Genomic DNA, 24,951 nt, shown 5'->3' with positions numbered 1-24,951 from the left:
GCCAGCAATTAAAAATGCAGAGGGAATTGTTAGTTTTGTTAGATCTGATAATGAGACATGTATGAAAAGCAGCCTAAGAAGTCATTAAGTCAAACAGCATGTTAGAAAAAGATAATTTGTTTCCAGATACTGTTAAGTATTGCTGCCAAACTGTTCAGTGTTCTGCAGAGTAAACTGCTGTCCCTGAGTACTCCTTGTTACTATGTGAAAGCAGGAGACAAAAACAGTCCTACAGCATAAGGGCCTAAACACCCCAGTTTTGTAAAGTTCATTTAACAATAAACCTCAAGCCTTAGTTTTGCAAAAATCTATAAAGGCAAATTGTGCAAAAGCAAGAAAATATTAATTTATAAAATTGAAGACGAAATTCAGAACTGTGTTTGGATGAGACCCTTGTGAAAACCCCCACTTATTGTCAGGGAGATCCCTTTATTTCATGTTGCAAAGGCTTTGAAACACAAGGAAGAAAGGGCAAGAGGTATGTGCAACCCAATGAACAAATCACCACATGAACTGTAGGGACCTAAAGAAAACCTGGGCAACTCAAATGAGTTGGTAAAAATTGTCTCCCAATTTGCTCTGAAAACAGCTGTCTTCATGAAAATCCCAGAAAACAACAGAAGCTTTTGCTTTGAAGTATCAAAACCTTCAGTTTTCTTGAAGAAATAATAATTAAGCCTTTATAAGAATATTTCAGGAAGATAAGGGGTAACATAACCTTATACCAGAACTCACCTGATACTGACAGGATTTATAGGGTTTTTTTAATAAAACCAAACATGAATCTGCTCTCAGACAACCAAACTCACAATTCAATGAAGAGGTACAGATTTACCCATGGTTAGAGCAAACAAAAATCAGATACACAGACCCAGACATCCTGCTCAGAAGCACAGGCTGCTACTTATATTTGAGAAATATCAACCTAAAGTTTTCCCTGCAAATCTAAAATTTCCACATCTTAGTGAAAAAAGAGCCTACATCCCCCAACCCCTGATTTTTCTCTTAGTAAAAAAAAGTATCACAATTCATGTGCAGTAATCAAACTAAAAACTTATTTCTGTCACCAGAGAATTATGACAACTTCTAATTACTCATTATACCACTTGTATCAACAAAAAAGAAATTAATGGATCAGGTTTCAAAAGGGATATTGGTATATAAATACAGAAACTTCTAATGAAGTTTCAAAACAGGATTAAACAAGATTACAGCTACATAAGAAAAAGCCTTCAAAATCAGATAGAATAGTACTTAAAATCCTAAAGTCTGGCCCAGTCTAGGTTAGCCTGAAGATGTCTGCAAGTCTTTTCAGTTTGCTTCTGAACTCCAGTTCTTTGTCGGCTTAGAAAAGAGTCTCAAAAACAGCAGTTTCATTTAGGCTATTTAGAATGTTCTTCCTCTATTGCTTCTACCACACAGTGTGTGTGAACAACAGCATTCCCTCTTGATATGTTTCCCAACTCCAAATTAGTTTATGAAATAAGAAGGTCTAGCAGATTATCAAATTAGGGTACTTTGCAAGCCATTGATTGCTTTTGCCTTTAGTTCATCCAGAGGGAACACCTGAGCATCACAGTTCACACAAACCATGTCTGAAATCTGCTTTTATGCATAAAGGACAAAGGCCAGATCAGGTACTACAGCTCTGCTTCCAAAGTGAATTTCCAACTGCTGCCTGCACATTGTAACAGTCTGTGTGCAGATCTGCATGCACAAATCAAATTCCTCACGTCTTCCACTCACTGCTGAACTTGCCTGACACTTGCTAATTCCTGTGCAAAGATAATCATGCAGTATCAACAGGAAGCCCAAAGTAATGACTTTGTCTTTCAGCAGGGTTTAAATTAGACTCAGCATTATGTTGTCAGGAGTTACCCCAAGAGCTGAGGAGCAACCTGCCTTCCAACATGCTCTAAGAGCAGGGTTCTGGAGCTGGAGCAGAACACAGGGCTTGGATTGGCTGTATTTGCCCATTTTCATACAGAAAATCAAGACTACAACTACTACCCTGAGACTTCCCAGCAGTGACTGGGGTGTATTCAGAAAACACACACAGACTCTCTCAGCCCATCACAACCACAAACATCCACAATTTGTCAGTTAAATGAGGAGATTACTCCTAAGCACATTCTAATACTTTCTTTAGTAGGGTGGCATTGTAGGGAACACCGAGCAATTCTTCTCTTTCAGAACATCAAAAAAGCAAAATTCATTCCTTCAATTGCACCCCCTGAATGCTGCAGTCTAGGCACTTGGACTACCTTAACCAGGAACAGAATGAAGAGAGCTTGACTGCAATGTTTAACCCAAAGTGTCACATACTTACACCTGGCATTTCTGTAGAGCAGAAAAGGGTCCTGGAGCTGGAAATCAAGGTCTTTAGTAATAGGTTCTGTTCGGTTTTCCATGCTCAGTCTGTTCATTATTGTGAAACCATGCCTTGGAGAAGCTGATCTGAAAGGGAACAAGTAGAAATCCCATTAAGTCAAGGGAAAAGGAAATCACAATAATTTCTTTGTTGGGTAATTCTCCAACTCATTATTTATTTATTTTCTTTGTTAGGTAGTGCTCCAATTCATTATTTATTTATTTCTAAGAGATGCTACAAAAACCTAATTTTGTTGCCAAGGAAATAACAATTGACTTTTGCAGTTTTGGTAATCCTTTTTATTATGGCAAAGGCCCACATTATGTATGAGAAATAAACAGACCATCAGTATCATGTGATTCAATGCCACCTACAGCTCCTTGCTGGACTAGAAAGCAGCAATTAAACCAAGACAGAGCAAGGCAAGCTCTCAGCACTCAGGTGGACAACTGCAGATACTAACAGTCATCAGAGAGAATTTTCTACACCACCTAAAACCTAAGGACAAAAGCCACCATGTGAGAAACTGAAACAGGTTGCCCCAGAGCAGCTGTGAATCCTCTCCCATCGCTGAATATTCCCTGATAAATGATGAACCCAAACCATGCTGTGGCTCTAGGTCATTATGCTCATTCATGGAGATGACACTCAAGTCATTTAGATAAAACTGTTGAACCTGTCATGATCCTGACAGGAGACACTCCTTCCAAACCAAGTTTGGCAACAAAGGAAAAGATGATGGCTACACGTTTGGGGAAGGGTGCCACCTCTGCTTAATTGCTGCTGTGTGGATATCTCTATGAAACCAAAATACTGGAACCTGTTTTACAGGATTGGAGACAACCAAACAAATAATCCTTGTTTGCAAGGGTCAATATTTCCCTTCAAACAAACAAACAGTCCACTTCCACTGGTGCTCATCCAGTTGGAAGTCTGATTTTTTGACTGTTCCTCGAATTCACAAAGATGAGCTGGGCAGGGAGTGAGTCAGCCCAAGTAAAATGGTAACATCATTTTACATTGTGACTAAGGTAATGAGGAGAAACAGACACAGCACCAGCGGTCTCCAAACTGTCTGCTGGCAATGTGCTTTCCACAGGACTTCATGAATTTGTTTGTAGTCACAGAAAATTAAAGTTAAAACTGATGATGAGGACAATGCATGCTGTTACTCACAGTTTACAACCTACTCCATACTGCTGCCTAAAGTGCAACCTGTGCCCTAAATGGAAACTTCCTCAGGCAACAAAACCAGCAGTGAAAGATAACAATACCAGAAGGACCAGGTTTCATGTTGGCAGTTCTTGAGCTTTGAAACCAACACACCAGGAAACACTGCTTCTGTTTTGCAGCACACCAGTCACCACATCCACCCAGTGCCAGCACAACAAAGGGCTGCTGCTTTCCTCTTGTGGTGGCAAATTTACAGCACTTGATCTCCACTGACATGAGAAAAACTGCTGATGACCATTGCCAGTGCAGGGACTGAAACCAGCACTCCCACAAAGCTCACAGCCTCTTGGGCTTCTGTCACCTCACACACTGCTCAAAACCATCTCCTGCTTTCTCAGCTCTCCTACCAGATCCTCTTTGACACAAAAGCTGAAAAAGTAACTTTCTGCTTTGGTGTTACACCTCAGCAGCTGCTGCAAGAGCTGCTGACTGTGCAACTCTCTGATTTTAACAGCAGTCACAGAGAAATGCTGGGGCACCACCACGGAACCCCCACAACAGAACAAACACAAGTGCTACAACAAATGGCGCAAAAAATGAGGTTCTGAAAGCCACAACCAGAGTTGCTGCTAAAAGAAATCATGAAAACCATCCAAAATGTTGGATGAAATATGCATGAAAAATGAACAGACAAGTAGTATGAAAGTTGCCTGAGTAGGGGACACAACATTTCAAAAGCTCTGCCATTCCTTTCCTTTCAGCAGTACCATTATTTATTTCACTCTTTTTTGTTCAGACAATTTTAATTTGCAAATCCTACTTAAACCACCACAGAAGATTTCTACAGTTTACCCATGTAGTGTTCACAGGGGTCTTAGGACGAGGGAAGAGACAAGAATGTTGACTCCATGTTTCAGAAGGCTGATTTATTATTTTATGATATATACTATATTAAAACTATACTAAAAGAATAGAAGAAAAGATTTCATCGGGAAGCTAGCTAAGAATAGAAAAAAGAAAGACAACAAAGGCTTGTGACTGACCAAGACAATTCAGACAGCTGACTGTGATTGGCCATTAATTAGAAAAAAAACACATGAGACCAATCACAGATGCACCTGTTGCATTGCAGCACATGCAGATAACCATTGTTTACATTTTGTTCCTGAGGCCTCTCAGCTTCTCAGGAGGAAAAATCCTAAAGAAAGGATTCTCCATAAAACATGTCCCATACTGACATTTAAATCACATTTGGAAGTCTTATCAAAACACAAGGTCATGCCTCCTTCAGAGGGTTTTCCTTCCCACATTTACTTCTGGCAGTTTCAGTTTCTTTTCCTTAAACAAAGGGGAGCATTTTATTTCATTCAGCCATACTCCATCCCAGCCAGCTTTTCCACAGGTTTCACTCATATGTCAGAATGTGCTCACCTGGTGTAAACAAACAGCGTTCCCTCCACATCTGTCTTCTCCTGAAGAAAAGGAACATTAACAAAGTTGAAAACAGGGCAGTGTTTTGGTCACCATCAGTGAGCTCCCTTTTTCTCTGTTTCACCCAAGCCAGGAAAAACATTACTAAACCATATTTCTTGAGCTGGTGGTGAGAGGCTGGAGCTAGCACAGGTCACCACACAGCTGAGCCAGGTTTGAGGTAAGATATGGAGCTGGGTTCATTCCAGGCTACACCTGAGCACAACACACAGGCAAGAGGCAGAGAAAGGAGTTTGCAAAGGGCACCTGCCCTCCAGGGTGTTGTTTGGCACAGAAATGGGGGAAAACAACACAAAAGGCAGATTGGGCAGGTTCTGCAAACACAGGCCCCGAGTCTGACTGTCACAGCAAGCCAAGAACCGCCTGCCAAGAGCCTAAATGTTCTATTACCTACAGCTTCCCCAAGGTAATTATGTTTGTACATTTTACAATAATGCTTTTAGCACTGGTAACTCCACTCTTTTGCAAATGTTTGGGTTCCATTACAGGTGTTGGAAGGGCAGAGGAGTGCCTGAGGCCCAGAGCCCTGAGTTAAACCCCAGCCTTCCATGGCCTTGGGTTAAGAACCAGCCCTGCCTTAAACCCCAGTCTTCCATGGCCTTGGGATAAAAACCAGCCCTGGGTTAAAACCCAATCTTCCATGGCCTTGGGATAAAAACCAGGCCTGGGTTAAAACCCAATCTTCCGTGGCCTTGGGATAAAAACCAGCCCTGGGTTTAACCCCAGTCTTAACCCTTGGGATAAAAATTCAACCTGTGTTAAACCGCAGTCTTCCATAGCTTTGGGATAAAAATCAGCCCTGGGTTAAATCCCAATCTTCCATGGCCTTGGGCTAAACTCCAGCCTCCTCAGCTTTAAGTAAACCCCAATCTCCCATGGCCTCGGGCTAACCCCAGCCTACACCACCCCAGGTTAAACCCTTTTGTCCCACAGCCCCACGTTAAACCCCAGCCTCCCCCGCACGTGGCAGAACTCCTCCATCCTGCAGCCTCCCAGAGCTCCATTGCCGGCACCCCGGTGCTCCTCAGCGTGCCCAGGCCGGCTGTCGGTGGCGCACCGGGCACACGGCAGGGGCACACCGGCACACGGCAGGGGCACACCGGGCACACGGCAGGGGCACACCGGGCACACGGCAGGGGCACACCGGGCACACGGCAGGGGCACACCGGCAATCGCCGCCGGGCCCCTCCCGCTCCCCACCCTCACACCTCGCCGGGGGCGGGGCGTGCCGGGAAGGGGCGGGGCGTTCCCGCGGCGAGGCCCCGCCCCCGCGGCGCGCGCGGTGGGCGTGTCGGGGCGGGCGCGCGCACGTACCCACTGGCTGGCGCGGTGGCCGAAGGTGTAGAGCGCCACCTGGCTGGCCACGTCCACGATGCCGCTGATGTAGGGGTCGTGCTGCCGCAGCGCCGCCAGGCTGATGTCCAGCCCCCGGCCCAGCGCCGCCGCCATCTTGCGCCCGCCGCGCAGACCCCACCAATCCAGCGCCGAGCCGCGCCGCCTCGGGAGCAGCCGCCGCAATCGAGCGCCGAGCGGCCGACGCTCAGGATGGCGGGCGGTGGCGAGGGGCGGGCCGGGGACAGAGAGACGCGGGGTCGCTTGGTGCGTCCGCAGCAGCGCAGGGACACTCCAGTCCCACACACAGGGACACAGGGAGCCGAGCTGAGCATGGTGGTTCCAGCTCCTCCGTGTCTTCCTGGGAGTGCTGTGGTGCTCCTGCTGTGGCTGGGCTCATCCCTTCAGAGGGCACATGCGGGAGCTGCGCCTGTTTAGTCCAGCTTCAGGTCTCTGTAGGAAAGAGAAAGCTAAGGGAGATCTCATCAATACATGTAAATATCGCCAAGGGAAAGTGCCGGACTAAAGCGGTGCCCAGCGACAGCTCGAGGAGCGGCGGGTACAAATTAAAACCCGAGGAGTTCCACCTCAGCACGTACAAGGACTTTACACTGAGGGTGGCAGGGCACTGGAACAGCAGCCCAGGGTGGCCACGGGGTCTCTCCGGAGACATTCCAAGCCCACCTGGAGGCGTTCCTGTGCCACCTGCTCCAGGTGGCCCTGCCTGGGTGGGATGATCCCCTGAGGTCCCTTCTGAACCGAGCAGCTCTGGGAGTGTGTGTGGGTGCTCCGGTGTTCCTGCAGAGAGCGGGACCGAGCGTGTCCAGCCCGTGTGCCCGCGAGCTTGGGGTCCATGAAGGGCTCGGAGATCCGTGAGGGTCTCAAGGATCCGCGGGGAGCTCGGCCGTCCATGAAGGGTTCACAGATACATGAGGGACTCAGAGATCTGTGAGGGTCTTGGGAATCCATGAGGGGTTCGCGGATACATGAGAGGCTCAGGGATCCGTGAGGAATTCGGGGATCCATGGAGGCTTCTGCCCGGCTCCAGCCCCCCGGGCCAGGGAGAGCAGCGGGCCCGGATCTCCGAGCCCACAGCCAGCCCGTGTTTGCTGGCACACCCTCACACACCCCTGCACCCAGCCGAAGGGAGCAGCATTGCAAGCTAAACCATCACACAGCCCTCGTGAGCAAAAATATACACACAAACACATACTTATATATATATATATGCACTCGTACGTGCGACAAGCAGCTGAAACCTAAACAAGCATGCTGTAATATGGAGTTATACAAACAGCAAGCAACAGATGGACAAGAGCAAGGATTCAGTTGCCACCTTTTCCCGTCAGGCACACATGTTTGTTACTAATCTGTTGGTACCGACAGTTTACAGCAAATACATGAGCTTTATGAGGCATGCAGATAAGCTCAGTATATTGTACTTCCATGGAAAAGATTGCTTAACCCTCCTGCCTGAACCCCCTGGAAGAGCAAATTCTTTTTGCTTTATCACCTCAGCCACCACCTTCCCTGTACAGAAGCAGTAGGGTGATATATTAACAGCCAGAGAACTTGCAGGATGCCTGGAAGAACCAAGGTGATGGCAGTGGATGCTGTCTTAATTGTTTGCAATATTCCTGACGCAGCATTCTCAAAAGGATAGTAGCAGGACAGAGGGGACGAGGTCTGCTGTGGAGTTTTCTTCCCTTCTTGCTCCAGGCCAGATGGAGCTGGTGGGATAGAGAGAGCAGTAGCATCTGTTCCAAGAGCACATGGGCAAGCCTAGGTAAAAGATTCCCATTGAGTGAAGTGAGGATAGGAGAGAATTGAGAGACAGCAAGCTGGGAAATCATAGAAATAAATGTACCAACAGTGAGTCTCTTGAGTAGAGTTAGGAGTAGCCATGTTGCCAAAAAGAAATGGAAAGAAAGGCTGGTTTTTGGGACTTAGGAGAGACTCTATAGGTTTTATTGTATCCCAGAAGGCCAACAAAAATTGCATCACTGAGAGTAAGACCTACAGCTTGCTCTGCAAGCATCTATTAGCAGAGGAAACATCTGAACATACTCTGGTTATAATCTGTCTCACTCTCATTTCCTCCTTGTCTAAAGCCACCTTGTTTCATTTGGGGCTGTGATGAAATACAGCTTTAGAGTTTCAAACTCTGTGGTTTTTTGTGATCCTTGTGGTAGGAAAATGGCCCTAAGCAGTTCCACTGCAAAGCTCTGGCTGACCTACAGATGCTGTAACAGCAAGGAAGACTCATGGGCTCATGCTGGACAAGGAGAACTGCTGTCCTTAGCATGACCCAGAGTAGGGAGGCAAAAAAAACCCAAAACCAAACAACCAAACAAAAACCGAAAGAAAAAGCAGTAAGTAGGAAAGATAAGCCAGCTTTTGCTTAAATAATTAACAGATGCACATTAGTTTCTTTTTGCTGATTAATTAGTTCTCATTTCACAGTTTCCAAGCACCCTTAAGCACATTCCTCCACATGTGCTGGGACTTCTCTTTACCATCATCTTCAATTCTTTGGCAATTCTCCTGCTTACACAAAGTCCAAACGTCACCAAGGATAGAAACATGAAACTTGGAATCCCACTCCTTAACTTTTCCTTTACAGATGCTTTTTGCAGCCTTCAACAATAATATTTAAAGAAAAGATGCCCTGCTATTTTTTTTCTTTTTGTTTTCCTTTAAATCTCTTCAAGCAGACCTGTCAGATATTTTGGCTGTGTATTTTTGTTTGTAGCTGCTTTTTACCACCTCCCTCCCAGGTCCCAGTGCCCCTTTCTCACACAGCTGGACAGACAGCTTCCTGACATTGTGTTTTGAGTCAGCAAACCTGTCAGGCTTCTGACGAGACCTTTTTATATTTTCTGTTACACTCTGAGGTACCTTCAGCAGGTTCCAGCTGTTTTCCTGCATAAGTGCAATGTAATTGCTCCTTCCATTTAGCCTGAAGTAAATATACTTAATAAAGCCATTAGTTCTGCCCTGCTTTATGGGATCACTTGATAGCAAACTAAAAATTCTCCTATGAAACAAGATGCTGTTAAAAACAGAAACACTCTGAATTCTCTAAAAAATTAAGGATGTTTTAGCAAAAAATGTCACAGCTTAAAAACATGGACTATTTAAACTATGGTTCTTTTTCTTACAGTCAGTAATCCAGTAGTTCATGACAACTGTAAAATCAAGTCTGAATGATTTTGCTGTAATTTTGTTTATGAAACAAAGTAATTTTCTAGCTTTCAAAATGTCATCATTTCATGCAGTATATAATTAGACTGTAACTTTGTCTTCTACCTACCTGGATACTGTTTTGTTAAAAAAAACCCCAAACCACATCTTGCTTTTGATATGGCAAGAAAAGGATTTTGTGTAGGTAACACTCAGGCCAATTTAAGGTAAAATCCACCCAGCATGACATTTTGAAGGTCTCCTTTAATAAAAAATGCAGACACGATTAAGCCAAACCTTTTCATGAGGGTTGTTCAAGCAGTTACTAAACCTTCACATTCAAGGATCTGTGACACTTGAAAGATTAAGGCATGCTTCCTCCAGCAAATTATTGGCACTGAGCATGTGATTTTCTGTGGATTTATGTGGGGACACTGCTCCAGGTCCCAGGCATTCAGTCCTGCCCTTCTGGCACCGTGGTTCTGGCCTGGCACAGGTGTGTGCGTGGCCTCAGCGTGAACCAGGCAGATGGGGGAAGTGAACTGTGTGAGAAACAAGTGCCCAGAGCCCTGCTGAGCTCCCAGCCTCCCCTGGCTGCCTGCCCACACTCGCTCCTTCCTCTGAGCTGCACCTTTTTCTGATAAACAGCAGAAATCACTTGAGCCAGTGTGATGCTGAGCACCTCATTTGCCTCACTTCCTCTTCTCCAGCCCTTTTGGAGCTGTTATTGCATGGTAGCTGCCTTTGCCTTTTTCTTCCTTCCCAAAGGCTGCCACAGTTTTCTTCTCACCCTCACTGGTGGCACCACTGCTGCCCCTGCTAGAGAGGAGAGTGCTGAGGCAGCATCCCTAAGTTCCTCTCACTGATCCAGGGCCACTCAAATGCATTTGTGTGAAGCCGTCCAGCATGCTGCTTTCCTGGGAGCAGCAGGTTGCTCTGGAGGAGCCAGAATGATCCAGCAAGGCTTGATTACCCATGCTCCACATATTCCTGGGCATGTGCCCTCAATGCTGCAGCGTGGCAGCTCTCCCACTTTGGCAACCAGTGCCCCGTGCTTTGTACTGGAGCCTGACTGCATCCCTTCCCAGGCACATCTGAAATATGATGGTTTTTCAGCCCATCTCCCTTTTAAGAACCTGTGCCCTGTGATTGTGCTGGAGCCTGGCTGCATCCCTTCCCGAGCACAGATTATTTGAGATATGTGCTCTTCTCAGCCCACTTTTATTAAGGCCCTCACTAGCTTTGCACTGGAACACTTTCCTCATGCTCAAAAGTTGAAATTTCAGGTTGTGCTCTGAGACTACTTCTTAACTGCAGCCCTAATGGCTAAGACAGCTTTAGTCTATTTGTTATTAGTTTATTACTTGCTGAAATTTCCTTCATGAGCATAGAGTCAGGCTATTATGGCTTTGTCTGTTGCTGTTATTAAAATACTCTCTCTACACTAAAAGTAAATCTGACTGCTTTCATTCCAATTCTAACCAAGTCCCCTCCTGCCCCCAGATAAACCCCAGCACATCAGGTTCTTAGCAGGCACATGCTTGTCTGCAGCACAGCTCTCTGGTGAAATTTATCTGACTGTTTTGAGACTTGCTGAAGTGTTAGTCCACAGAGGTATTATTATATTGGAAAGGTTCTATATTACTAGAGCTTCCTACCTCCTTGATGTTTCTCACAGGCAGCTCCTCTGAGTACTAACTCTTCCTTCTTCTTGCAGTAACCAACTGACTCCAGTTCCTTCTTAAGTACCCACCCCACTCTTTTATAGCACTCTTCTTCTTATTGGCTACATCTGTGGCCTGTTAAACTCAGGCATGTTCCTAATTTCTGATAATTGGCTCAGCTGCAACTCCTTAGGGGTAAGATTACTTTCTATGCTACCTCTGTTTACTTGTATTTTGTCCCCCTACACACATGAATGGGACAGCATTCTTCAGCATTGTTGGATTTAGAATTCTGCTGTATTAATTACGAAATAATTAACTATCATTTACTGTGATTTTGGGGGTTGCATTTTTCCTGCACGTAAGAACCTGTTTTTTTTGCCAAAAGGCTTACTTTGGGGGGATAGAATGTAAGAAAATAAAGGTAGTGTAGAGAGTAATCTCACCCCTAAGGAGTTGCAGCTGGGCCAATTATCAAAGATTAGAACAGGCCTGACTTTAACAGGCCACAGGTGTAACCAATGAGAAGAAGATGCTATAAAAGAGGGGTTGGGAACCAGACCCAGTTGGCTGCTGTATGAAGAAGGAAGAGTCAGTGCTCTGAGGAGCTGCCTGGGAGAAACACCAACAAGGTATGGAACTTTTGCAATGAGGAAACAACTGTATGGAACCCTTGTAATAAGAGGACAACAGCTTACTATCATAATCACTTAGCAAAAATATAGCTCTTTACTTATTTTGCTGTGTGTTTATTTGTGAGGTACTGAGCTTTACCTTTTTATAGGCCCAGTTTCTACTGATAGCTCAGTTTGGTAAGAGCTAGAGGAAAGTTACCTACTATCATTAGTAGAGCTACATTTTTTCCTTTCTAACTTCCTATGTACATATTATAACTGTGAAGAATTCTTTTTGATTTATCTTCAGTCACTTTTCAGAGGAGGGCATAATCTGAGCTGTAGAAATAAGTTTAACACGAGGAAAAGACTTATTTCAGGAGAAGGAAGTGAGAGCCTATATCAATATACTTGCATTGCATTCTAGTGTTTTTCAGGAAACTTAAAAAAATTCTTTCTGTACATTTAATCAGTAAAAATTTTTATTTCTATTAATGTTAGATTTTCAATGTTTAAAGTGACTCTATGATTTCACTGTCTAGTCATTAGGCAAGCAGAAATCAGAATATGATAAACCTATCAAAGGTGTGTGGAATATTTTGTGTGTGGCATGTTTTTCCTGGTTGTCTTGCTTTTATCCCCAAAACTTGCCTGACTTCTATAGCTATACATTTGTGAATATGATTCTGTCAGATGTCTTAATAAAATTCTAGATTTCATCCTCCAGTCTTTCTCTAATGCTGATTATATTCCAAACATATATTGTTGATTTCCCTGCTAGAGCAAAGAAAGAATACTGTCAAAACTTACAGAAGGCTTTTTCCTCCTCTTTTATTTACTTAATGAAGCAGAATTCACTAACTGCAGTAACATTTCTCATAAGCTTTAGCTTTGCAAATTCCTTTACTTCCACCCCCATGCTACTTTAATTAAAGTTAAAATTTAACACGAGATTTTATCCTGAGAAGGCAACCATTTGGAGCCACTATGTGGTTTTTTTCCTCTGTGATTTTGTTACCACAACTGTCTGTGCTAAAGCTCAATAAAATATTATTGATAGCTATTACATTATTGCTGTCCTGATAAAATGACATAAACTGTTGTGAGCCATCAGTTTCATTCTTTGCTTGGTTGACTGGCTGGACAAGCCACCAAAATATTGAGGAGGATCAGGCAGTCCTGTTATTTCCCATAGGTTAATGAGGTACAGCAGCAATTATATTTTCCCTAAGATAATGCCTTTGCAGCCACATCTCCCTGGTAATCACCATTTAATTTGGCAGCATCAAACACCTGTTGCTCTAAAAGAGGTATTTTCCAACCAGTTACAGAGAAGATGCCCCTATTTAATTAATTCCTGGTATGGAAAGTTTCATTAGATAATTACACTAAGTCAGGACCTTATTTTTATGCCTCACCTGGCAGAGCAGTTTTTGCCCTGTGCAGGGAGTGGAGTCATCCCAGAGCCAGTGCTGGGATGCAGAGAAATCCACAGTGCTGGGGAGCTGTGCCTGTGGGGGCAAAATATCTTTTTGTGAGTTCTGAACGTTGCCACCAGCTTTTGTTTGAGCTTATTGAGGAAGGAGAAAGTCTGAATAACTTTATACTTTTAGCTGTTACAGTGTTGCTTTATTAAGAGAATTTGCATTAGTTGCTTCTCAACTAGCAGAAGTATCCTCTTGGGTTTTGTTGGCATGTTTGTTTTCTAAATGAAGAATCTTGGTGTTTAAGACTGATACAGCATTTCATAGCTTTAAATATAAGTGAATGAAGAGTGTTGCAACAATAATGACTTTCAGAAAGCAAATAAATATAAGAAGGCTCCTTAAAGAAATCAAGCAAATAAAGTGATGTTTCTGTTTTCTTCTGTCTTAGATGTTCCCCCAATGCTTTTGTGTTTTTGATAGCTGCCTATTGATATTGCTGGGGGGAAATTCTTGAGTTACTAATGGCTATTTCAGCTCTGCTCCTCCAGGTGGGCAGAGCTGCTGAAGGCTTTCAGAAATGCACCTTCTGTAGTTAAAATTAGACTTAAAAGCTATTTTAAGTGTCTTTTAAGGTAAGACATCTAGCCTATAATAGCATGATTTTGGCACAACACCTTACATGACCATTTTGATTTGTTGCTGTCTTTATTTTGCTAGAAAATATGAAAAAGATATTTGTTTCAAAATAATCTTCCTTTCAAAGTGAAAATAGGTTTTCCCCCCTTTTGTTATGCAACATGTTGCAGTAAGGATCCACAATCACTTTTCTGTTTTAAATGCTATTACTTACAGCTTCTGGGAGAGTAAAACCATTTCATTTTTATTTTAAACCTACATTATGGGCTTTATTTGTGCTGCTTTAGGGTTTATGATAATAAGAAGAAAGGCCTGGGTAGAAAAAGGAGTTCAGATTTGTGTAACTGAGCCAGAAAACAAAACTTGGTAACATTTGAATTGTTGCCCTTGGAAACAATAAATGCAGTCTATCCCTGGTTTTTAGAAGGGTTGGATTTAGGCAAAGGCACCTTCCATCAGGCAGCCAATACAAGATTTAAGCACTTTTGAATGAGATTTTGAAGTGGAAACTAAAGGTATTAGCACCACAAACCTCCAGTGAGTGTGTGAGTCTGGGTTTATTACAGTTGTGTGAATTTGTTTCCCTCGGTGGATTCTGAGAGCTGTGGAGGCATTTGGCTGTCCTTCTCTTACAATCTGATTTTGTTATTTTCTGCTGATGCTGTGCTGCTTCTTCTGTCAGATTAAATTTACAGGCATATTACCTCGCCTGACAGAAACATGAACTGCATGGATTTTTCAAAGGAAGGCTTCCATAAGGAGAAACAGGACAGGGTTTTTTTTTTTTTATTTTTCCCCCCTCTTACTTTTCATGCTGGTTTGCCCAAATCTGTTAATTTTATTATCATCCTAAATTACTCTTATAATATTGAGCTGAGCTTGCTTTCTTATCTACAGTGAAATTGCTGTGTCATTGAAGCACTAGTAATCCTACCAAGACTGTGTTAAACTAAATCAGGTTCAGGACATTTTGGTGGGGGTTTTTTGTTATTTACTTTTGACTTGCTATGCAGCTTTAAGGGAAGATCCTTCTGCAACAGTTTCACACAGCTTCTGAGGGAATTCTGTTATTAGAAGGTCAGCTGATAACAGCATTTTGTGGTGCTCTCAGAATTGCAGGATTCAGGTTGAAAGGGGAATCTGAAGGTGTTGTTCAACATGATCATAAAGGGGAGGCAAGGAGTGGAAGAAAACTTCTGAAAGTGTTGGTGCAATACAGAAACATCTAGACTGGGCAGATTGGATTCACAAATCACAGCTGGTGTCATGAGGGGACAAAAGGACCAAGAGGCAGGGCTGAGGGGGAACAGGCTTGATTGGGAAGGCAGGATTGGTATGCAAGCAAAACTGAAGCAGGTTTGCCATCAGAATGGGACACCTGCTAGGAACAAAGTTAAATGGAAATCACAGGCCTGGGTCTGGAGGAAGGAAAATTCAGGAAGATAATGCAACTGGAAATGGAGTAAGTGGAGTGTTTTGATGGAAGGAAATGCTGAGCACAAGGATGGGTAAACAGTGTGCTGTCATTACCAAGAACTGTCCTGCCATGGCCATTTTTTTAGCTCACTTTAATTGCTGGTTGTGACGTGACCTAGTTGAAAGTGGCTGCTACAGAACAGAACCTATGGAGAGTCTCCCCTCACACAGCACTGAGCAATTGGAAAGCAGATAGAGCATCACATAGATTTTCTGTCTCTTTGTCTCTGAGGGATACAGACCAGCAGATATTTTCTCTCAAGCAAGAAAGAGATGTAGACTTAACAATTTAGAGGAAGTTGATTGACCATCAAGAAAGTGTTGTAATGATTGAGGAAGCATTTATGAAATGATAAAGGCTGCTAGAAAGCATCTCTCTTTTCCCTACTACTTGGCAACAGTTGCCACAAGACATAGAAGCCCTCTGTGCAGTTCCAAGAGAGATGATGTGGTCTAACATTTTCAAATGTCTAAGTATCATTAATTCCAGCTGACAAATAGCAGTTCCATTTTATCCTAAAAGTCATACTTATCCTAAAAGTATGTCAATAGAGACAGTGGTTTGAAATGTGGTTAGGATATGGAGGGAGTTTGCACAAATTATATAAACCAAGCTTTTTTGTCTGAGCTTTAGGCAGTATATGTGTGTGTGATTGTATACAAAATAAACCCCAGGCCAAAAGAGGCTCATTTTACTTATCACTAAACATTTTAAGCAATGAAATGATGTAAAGCTTCTCTGAAGTTTGATTTCCTCTTATCTGCATTAACTCCATCAGTGATGGCTCCATTTTCATTCAGTGTAAGTGAATAAGATTGTCTGGCTTATGGGTTTTTCCTTTCACATGGCTAATCCATCTTGCTATGCTAGGAGAGAATGATAACCACATTAGTTTTGTAGTTGCATTGATTCTGAGCTGTCCTGTGGTACTGAGGAATATGATCTTTGTGAATGAGAATACTGTGCTTCAACTGCTCTAGTAACAAGAAAAAGATTCCAAATTTGCCTTTTCTGTAAAAATGTTTCTTAACAGATCTTTGACTTAAACTAGAGTAGTAGTAATGGGAATGGAGATTCCACAGCATTTCTAGGCAACCTATTCCAGTGTTTTATTACCTTTGTAACAAAAAGAGTTCTTTGTGCCTAATTGAAATTTCCTCCTTTCTGACTTGTCTGCTACCTGTCATCCTTTTGCTGTGTACCTCTGATAAGAGACAGGCCCCAACTCTCTGTACCCTCCTCCTGAACACTTGAAGACAGCATAAAGGTCTGTGTTAGTCATCTCTTCTTCAGGCTTAACAAGCCCAGTTCTCTCAGCCTGTGCTCATTCAATGTGTGCCTCAGCCCCCTAATTCTCTTAGAGGCTCTGGGCTTTTCGTATTGCAGTGTCTTGTACTAAGCAGCCCAAAACCAGATGGGTCATTCCATCTGTGGGCTCTGAGAATGACTCCCCTGTGACCTGCTGGCAACAATATTGGTGAGAGGGTCCAGGATGTGGTCAGCCTCCTTCACAGCCAGGGCATGCTACTTGCTGGTGTTCAGCTTTTTCTCTACCAGGACACTGGCTCTCTTTTGCAAAGCTGCTTCCCAGCCTCTACTGCTGCATGGGATTATTCCATCCCAGGTGTAGGGTTTGGAATTTGATTTGTGGCACTCCAGGGAAATTTTCATCTTCCATATCTAATCTACAGCTCTACAACTGAGCTACAAAGTTGTAGGGGAAACTCTCAGATGCCTTGCCCAAGTCAAGGTAAGGGGCACCCATTTTCCTCCCCTTGTCCACAGAGTCAGTGATCTTCTCACAGAATAGTCAGGTGTGTGTGGCATTGTGTGCCTTTGGTAATTCCAACCTGACTGTTCCTTCTTATCCTTTGTCTGCTTGGATATGGCTTCTAAGGTGACTTACTCCATGATCTTTCTGAAGTTAGGTTGACTGCCCTACAGGAGGAGCTCCCTGGCTCCTCCTTCTTGGAAATGGGTATGGTGTTTGTCTTGCTGTTCATCAAAAGCATCACTTGGCAGTTGTGACCTTTCAAAAATGAGAGGACAATTTTACAGTGACATTGGCCACCTTTCTCCATACCTTCACATACAGTTTGTGTTGTTCCAAGGATCTGGGTGTGTCCCACTGTTTTACAGGCTCCATTCCCAGAGACTGACCCTGGGCTTGGAGACTCTGAAGGCCTAAAGACAAACCTTATGAAGAACTAAACCCCTTCCCCCAAAAAGCCCCAAACAACCCCTCCCCACTCTGAAAACCAAAAATAAAAACCGGAAAAAGATGTAAGGCAAACCAGTCACTGAGTACCTGAGCCTTAGTCACATCCTTTTTCACTGCTTTTCCTGCCAGACTGAGCAGTGGGGCCATATCCTTCCCAGCCTTCCCTTTGCTGCCAATGTACTTACAGAAGCCCTTCTGCCCTCTAATCTCTCAATTTTCCCAGCTACATCTGAGCTTTGGCACTGGCCTTCCATCTCCATGTTCTTGAGCTGGGATGGGAGCTCCCTGTTCATTTGTGCTGGCTTCCCTCCTGCCTGGCAGACTGACCTGTTCCTGTGCACTCCAGAGAGGGTCCATGGGGACCAGCCCCATGTCCTGGGTCACTTAGCCCTGCAGGGCAGGGTTCTGGGGGATCCCCCACAGCCCATTCCGAAACAAACTGAAATATAGTCTGAATTCCAGAACTGTGACTCCAATATTTCTCTTGCTCAATTTCTTCCAGGATGTTGTACTGCAGAATGCTGTGTTTGCTGCAGCCTTGCTGCCCTTGACCTTCACATCTTCTAGCCCCTCATCCTCTTTTTATGTATACCAGGCTGACTGCCTCTCCTAGTCATCTTCTTGATAAGCCACATCAAGAAATTGTCATCAACATATTAACATGATTATTCATGAGAAGAAATTGATTTCATGAAGTGTCTAGTTCAAAATTATGAACTAAAGAAGTTTGAATAAGTTTCCCAAACTACTGGGTAATTATCCAAACAGAACCATTTAAAGCTCTTCCACTCCTTGTATTAATAGGAGCCACAATATTCCCATGCTGACTATGAGAGGAAAAATCAATATCAGCAAACGTACATTCATATTGATTTATCTTCCCTTTTGGCTTTCTAATTTAGTAAAGGCTACTAATGCAACATTACATAAAGATTCTCAGGAGAGTAAAAAGGCTAATAGGAGCAGGTATTTGTTTGTTCTGGGGAGGTGAACTGACTGTGCTGTTCAGAGTCAATTGCTGCCCAGTCTTTGATACATGGACTTTTGAGCTGTGTATCAGAGAGCATTATTCCAGGGAAAAGGATTAGAAGGAGGCACCAAGATGACTTTTTGGAATGCAGGCCCAGCACACTGTTAGGATTTTTGAAAGTCCTCATATGTGTGTACAGAGCAGTTAACCTTTGTTAAATTAGGTTAGAAAAGGGTTTTCAGATCACATCCAATTCTTAAGAATATATTTGATTTGTAATAGATTATTTCATGTCTTTTGCAAATAATAATTTTGTATCAGTTTTTTTGTATAATTTGAAAACAGAAGTTTGTGGCTATCCAGGACATCAGAAAGGTGAATTATGGGAAAATGAGTCAGTTAGACACCTGTATGTTACATCCTGAGATATTAAATGGGGATGTGATACAGTACAAACTATTGAATATTTCACCTGGTATAAAGCTTCAGGAAAAAAAACTTTGAATTAAAAAAATGCTCCTTGTATTGTTACAAACATGGAAGTGCAACAGGTTATAAAATGGGAAGAGCATTCTCTGTGCTCTTACTGTGCACAATCAATAGGAACAGGTTTGTGATTGGAAGGTTTCCACATGGTTGGGGTTTTTTTTCCTCCCCCTTTTGAGGATACAGCACTCATGAGGACAGTGTCAGAAAGTAGGACATTTCCTTATCCTACCAAAGGACAAGGAAAACAACAGATTACTGGAAAATAAGACAGAATAATTAGGTCATTGAAGGTCTGGGCTCATAGAGGTATTTGGTGTCCCAGAAGAACAGCTGATAATCTGCAGCAGAAAAATCACATTTTGAGGATGAGTGTAAAGGTTGAGTTCTGTCTTCCAAAGCCCAAATTCCTAACTTTTTTTCAACTTTTCTTGAGTTTGGCCTCGAAGGCATTTTATTAGGGAAGTAAATGCAAGAACAGCCTTTGTTACACTCTGTTGGAGAATTAATTTTCCTTAGTCACCTTCATTGAACTGTCAACAAGTCCTTTGCTTGCCTTGCTGGAATGAAGGAGCATTCCAGCTTGATTTGGGGTACCAAAAGACAGGGTGGCTGTCTCCAAATGGCCATGGCATCATAGTTTCAAAATCTATGTTCAGCCTGCTCTTTCCTATTGTCCATCAGCAAAGACTTTGACTCCTGCTGGGAATTAGTGATACCAGAGTGGTTCACTGTAGAGATCTGCCTTTTTTCCAGGGGAAGGGGTTTCACTGTAAATCCAACCTCTTTACCCAGTCTTTTAGTTCCAAAAGTAGAGAACAGAAATCAGTTTCACAGAAGTAAGATATTCCAGGGGTTCTGTCGGGAAGTAGTACTTGAACGTAATGTAAATATTATAATTCCATGGAAACAGAGTGATGGTGTTACTCACAGAGGCTTAATTCTTGTATCATTCACACAGTCTTTTGGATATCACTTTCTTGGTATGCACCTCCTGAAACACAGGCTTCCAGCCACCCCTGAATTTGGATACACAAAATGGTTTTATTGTACAGTTTATTAGAACAGCTGAAATATTTCGATTCATAGCCCTTCTTTAACCATTTGGAAAACAGGAGAAACTATTAGTGAGTGTAGATGATCATACTCTTATGTCAGCTGTGAGGAGGAAAGAGGGGCTACAGCTGTTGCAGAGATCCAGGGGTGAAGTTCCAGTTAGTTTTTAGGTTCAGTTCCTCTTGTGTTCTGGGCTGATTCTGGCCCTATAGCTTGTTCTTTTTCAATACTGAGCATATGGAAGTCACAATTCTTTTATGGAACTTTAACTCGACAAGATTCAAGTCATGTACGTGACAGAAGGCCTTGAAATCTGGGCAACGTTGCTTGTCAGATTGCAAGTCCTGGCTCTGAAGCATTTATTACCCATTTTCATTGGGAGTTTCTAGTGTGTGAATTTTTGAATATTGTAGGATAAAGCACTTCATACCCTTCTTTTAAAAATTATTTTTCTCCAGAAACTTGCAGAATAAATTCAACCTCCACCCTGAGAAGTTTCAATCCAAACAGTTAAAACTTTGTTATCAAAAACTGAAAAGAATGTCTTGTAGTAGTGTTGCCTTGTACTTATGTTGTGCTAAAGAGAGGTTATTTTTAAATGAAAATCAAATGACAGGGTACCATTTAGTAACACTGTAGTTCCTGTGGATTTTCAGTTCTTTCATTACAAGGTCTCATACAACTTCACAAATACCTCAGTGAAATGCAGAAATACTATATTCATCTTATTTTTAAATTAAAAAAAGGGTTGGAAAGGCTGCATTTTGTCAGTATGAGTAAAGAAGCAACACTTGTTTGAGGTTAGAGATGAAATAATTTACCAAGTCCTTCCTGGTAACCTTTGAATCTGCAATTTAGGGAGTACTTAGCAGTTCCATTTTTGTTTAGGATGACTGAGGTCAGTGTGGCCCTGTGACTTCAGTAACTTTGAGGTCTCTTATTGTTTGTACAGTCACAACAATCTTGCTTAGTGGCAATAATTTTTTTTTTTTTTTTTTTTTTTACCCTCCATATTCCCAGGTAATGCCTGTGCATTTCCTGCCCAGGTGTCTGGTAAGTGAATCAAGTAATTTAGATATTCTCTTCCATCATTTTGGTTTTGCCCTGGCTAGGAAAAACAAACCATGAACTACTGTGATATCTGGTCTGGAAAAATGCTTCTCAAGACAAAGATTGACTTGGAAATAATTATGGATAGTTTCTAATAGAGGATTCTCTTGGTGCCCTTTCTTTAAGTTAAATGGAGACTCAAGAAAAAAAATTCAAGAGGACAAATTTTAATGTTTTATCTGTTGGCCTGTAGCTTTTAGAAATGTTTTCTTAAAATCCACACTGATACTGTTTGTATTACAATGACCAGTGTCATTCTTCATTTACAGTCATTTTTACCTTCTACTTCTAATGGCCAGTAATCTATCTCCTGTGGCTTGGTGAGGTTATTACCCTCTTTACATTCACAGGTTTGCCTATATTAATAAAATACCTCTGATGATACCTAATGTATTATGTTTGAACTATTTTCTGCTGGCAAAAAAATGAGAATTATTATTTCAGAAATGTTTCAAATTTTTAGCAAGTTTCCCAGTTGAAATATTGACAGCATTGTATGTAAATGATGTTGTTTTCCTCAGGGAGAGTTTAGCAAGGATGTGTCTAGTGTGTGTCCCTTTCTCTGTAAGCTACAATAATAAATTTCTCTGCACTTATAAATCTGCTCTTCCCACCCTTAACTGGGAGCACACCAGCTTCCATGGTGCTACAGGAAGGAAAAGATAGGAAATTGTCAGTACAAACATCCTTACTAACTCTGTATAGTGGCTGGGAAGTGAAGGGTGGAGGATGCAACAGTTTGGCTTAATCAAGATATGTCTTGAAACCAAAGAAACTGAAAAAATTCTTTCTCTCTTTCTGGTACTTTAAATCTGATTTGAACTCAGAAAGCTAAGGAGAGTTAAGAATGAAAAATCACAAGGAAAGTATGCAAAGATGCAATGAATCAATACCTTAAACAGTGCCAAGTGTGGAAGAAACAAAAGTAAAATATGTTGCATGTGTTTTCCTTTTTTTTGGGTGGGGGTAATGTGGAGTGGATTGGGAAGTTGGGACAGCTGGTACATCTCTTATTTAAATATAGTGTATTTCAAGGTGTACTCTGGCTTATCATTTGGAACTCAATAACAGCAAGTGTCCAATAACAAAGGTTTTGAGTCCTTTAGAGGTCATTAATCTTTCTCTGAGGATTCAGTAGTCATTGTCACTCAGGAATCCAGGATGACAGCACTATTTTCCTGGATATTTTGCTATTATGAGAGTCACTTATTCAGGAGCACTTTCTTTATGTGCTTTAACTTTACTACAAGGTACTTGTAGTAACTTCCACGTGTTGGCCTCTCACAGGCTGACATTTTACCCATTGAGTTCATGGGGCCACGTGGTTTTCCCTGCATTCATGGGGGAGCACATGGCTCAGGTCGCTTGGGGAGTGAATTCCCTGTTCAGAGCTGAAGGGAGGTTATGTAGAGAGGGCAGTGCAGTGTGCTTTTGCTTTTTTGGATATTCTGTGGCACACAGACTGCAGGTAAGTGGTACCTTGATCGTTCTTGGAATCACTTTTACATTCAGAAGAAATAAGGTGGTGGAACAACAGCTTCAATCCCACCCTGCTGCATGTGTGTTTCTGGTGAGAGAGGAAAATTCAGCTGGCAATGCCTTCGTGATGTGCACTGTAGTTTTTTGGGTCCAGCTCTGCCAAATGTGTAGATGGTAGCAGGCCAAATGCAGCCTTTTAGTTATGTCTACAAAGAGCTTAATTTGATCCTGGCATTAGTTCTGGTTGCTTAAAGCCACAAAGCAACTTTTTTCCTTTCTTTTAACCCTACACAAAGGAGGCTGCTGCTAGTGTTGCAAAATAATTGAGCCAGAGCCTCTTGCAATCAAAAGATGATTAGCTTCTTGTGTTAGTGTGTGTTCTGATGTGAACCAATCCATTATGTCTGTTTTGTGTTCCTAGGGATGCACTATTTTTGTGTGGAACTTGCAAATGCAGGCACAGTTCACTGATGTTTATTGGTGACCTTGTCTTGTCCTCTGAATTACGGACAAATCTGCTTTGAACATGGGGAAATGCTACTAGCAGTCATTAAGTGGATGTTAGGGTTTTTGTAGTTGTTTAACCTCTCCAAGGCCCTGCTGCAATTCTAGATGTAAAAAAAAAAAAAAAAAAAGAGAAACTGAATTATGGGTGTTTAAAGCTGAAATATTTATAGAAGCAGTTTTTTATTTAAAAATAGCATTTGTGCCTGAGAAGATCAGATGTACCACTTGAGTATGAAAAGCCAAACTAGATTTTAGTTCATATTGTTAATAGAAATTGCATGAAGTTTGATAAAGTAATTTAGCTGAAAGTATTTTTCTTCCAGTCTAGGTTTTGGAATGGCTTTTGTGTTATTAAATATTATAAAGAAAACTATTTTTAAAAATTCTGAATTCTTTATAGTTATAGAATGCAAAGACTGGTGGTTTAATTACTGTTTATTAAAGAAGAGAATGTACTAAATATCAGAACACAAGCCATAGAGATGAGATCTCTCAAATTAAAACAAGCAAATGATGTCAGAAAAATAATTTTGCTTATTAGGGGAAGATAGATGGGAATTCGATCACCAACAAAGTAGAATGTATTGAGATGAAAGTGTGTTGTTGAAGTAGATTACAATTCAAAACTGGACTATTTAGGATCAAAATTTACCTTGATTGCCTGTGAGGGAAACTTATGTGGACTTAAAAAAATCCATCCTTATTAAAAATGAAAAGCAACAGTATGTGAAATCATGAAGTTCCTATTGATCTGAAGCCACTATTTATGTAGATCATCTTTTCACCTGAATGAATGTAAATCCTGCAGGATGTGGCCCAAGTGATTTAAAGGTGGTGGCAATTGTTAATGCTCCAGTATCCACATTGTAGCCAAATTTGGGTTGTTTGGAAAGGCTTCCTTATTTGAGGAATCCTACACTGATGGGATTAAAAGAGTAAAGAAATATCCTGAATTACTCTTCTGAAGCTCAGGGAAAGGTTGTAACATACTGTGGTGTTTTTTCAGCTCAATGAAAGGAACTCTTGCACTTTATAAAGAAAGTGCTAAAATGTGTCAGGGAGTAAAATAAATGACTTGTGAGTTACTGCTTTGGCTTTTCAAATATTATCTTAGAGCACAATTTGGGGGGAAGAGAAGTGCCCATGGAGCAATGATCCACAACTCTAAATAAAAAAATCCAAATTTGAATGCATTTTACAGACAGGTATTCCCAATACTGTGACAGTGCTCTTAAATAAAAAATTGAGGATAAAAGTCTGCCTAAAACTTTGACTACTGACTATAAAAACCAAATCCTGTCTGAATAGGGAGAAATTCTTGCTTCATGTTTCCTTAGGATGACAGATCTTGGCTTTGCAGCTTACCTCCCCAAACCAGAGTAAAGCAGCACTCTTGATTAGTCAAGAGAAGGTGCAAACATTAATATTTACTCCATCACATCACACTATCTGGCTCCACCAGCTTGGAAAGGATGGCTTTAGTCGTGTAGCTTTCCTTACTTATGGGTGTCAGGAAACAGCAAATTCATTGGGAGTCCAATTGTGATTTACCTTTTACCCCTTACTCTTGGTCTGCCATTCATTTTGTCTTTGTAAGGCCTAACACTTCAAGGTGTCTTGTTTCATGGGTCAGAAGAGAATATTTGCTGTATGCTGGAGCACTGAGTATATAAAGAAAGACAAAAAGTAGGTGGAAGCTGGTGTGGAGCTTGTTGTTTTTTAAAAAAGCACAGAACTCTTTTTAAGCTGCAGAG

General features: G+C 42.0%; 2 protein-coding genes across 4 annotated transcripts in view; one reads left to right on the top strand and one right to left on the bottom strand.

The window, feature by feature from the left end:
- DCP1B (decapping mRNA 1B) overlaps window positions 1-11,272 on the bottom strand; it is a 45,502-nt gene extending 34,230 nt beyond the window's left edge. Inside the window, exons 1-4 of one of the 2 annotated variants that reach the window (XM_058806028.1) lie at window positions 11,209-11,272; window positions 6,350-6,837; window positions 4,976-5,016; window positions 2,330-2,457 (exon numbers count right to left, since the gene is read on the bottom strand). In XM_058806028.1, coding sequence (XP_058662011.1) covers window positions 2,330-2,457; window positions 4,976-5,016; window positions 6,350-6,484 — 304 coding nt within the window. In that variant the 5' untranslated portion in view covers window positions 6,485-6,837; window positions 11,209-11,272. The remainder of the gene's footprint in view (window positions 1-2,329; window positions 2,458-4,975; window positions 5,017-6,349; window positions 6,838-11,208) is intronic. The other variant, XM_058806027.1, reaches the window with a different exon arrangement.
- CACNA1C (calcium voltage-gated channel subunit alpha1 C) overlaps window positions 1-24,951 on the top strand; it is a 454,710-nt gene that overhangs the window by 5,992 nt on the left and 423,767 nt on the right. The window lies entirely within an intron of this gene.

Source organism: Ammospiza caudacuta, chromosome 5 (assembly GCF_027887145.1).
Source record: "Ammospiza caudacuta isolate bAmmCau1 chromosome 5, bAmmCau1.pri, whole genome shotgun sequence".
Lineage (NCBI taxonomy): Eukaryota > Metazoa > Chordata > Aves > Passeriformes > Passerellidae > Ammospiza > Ammospiza caudacuta.
This window is presented reverse-complemented; position numbering and strand designations above follow the sequence as displayed.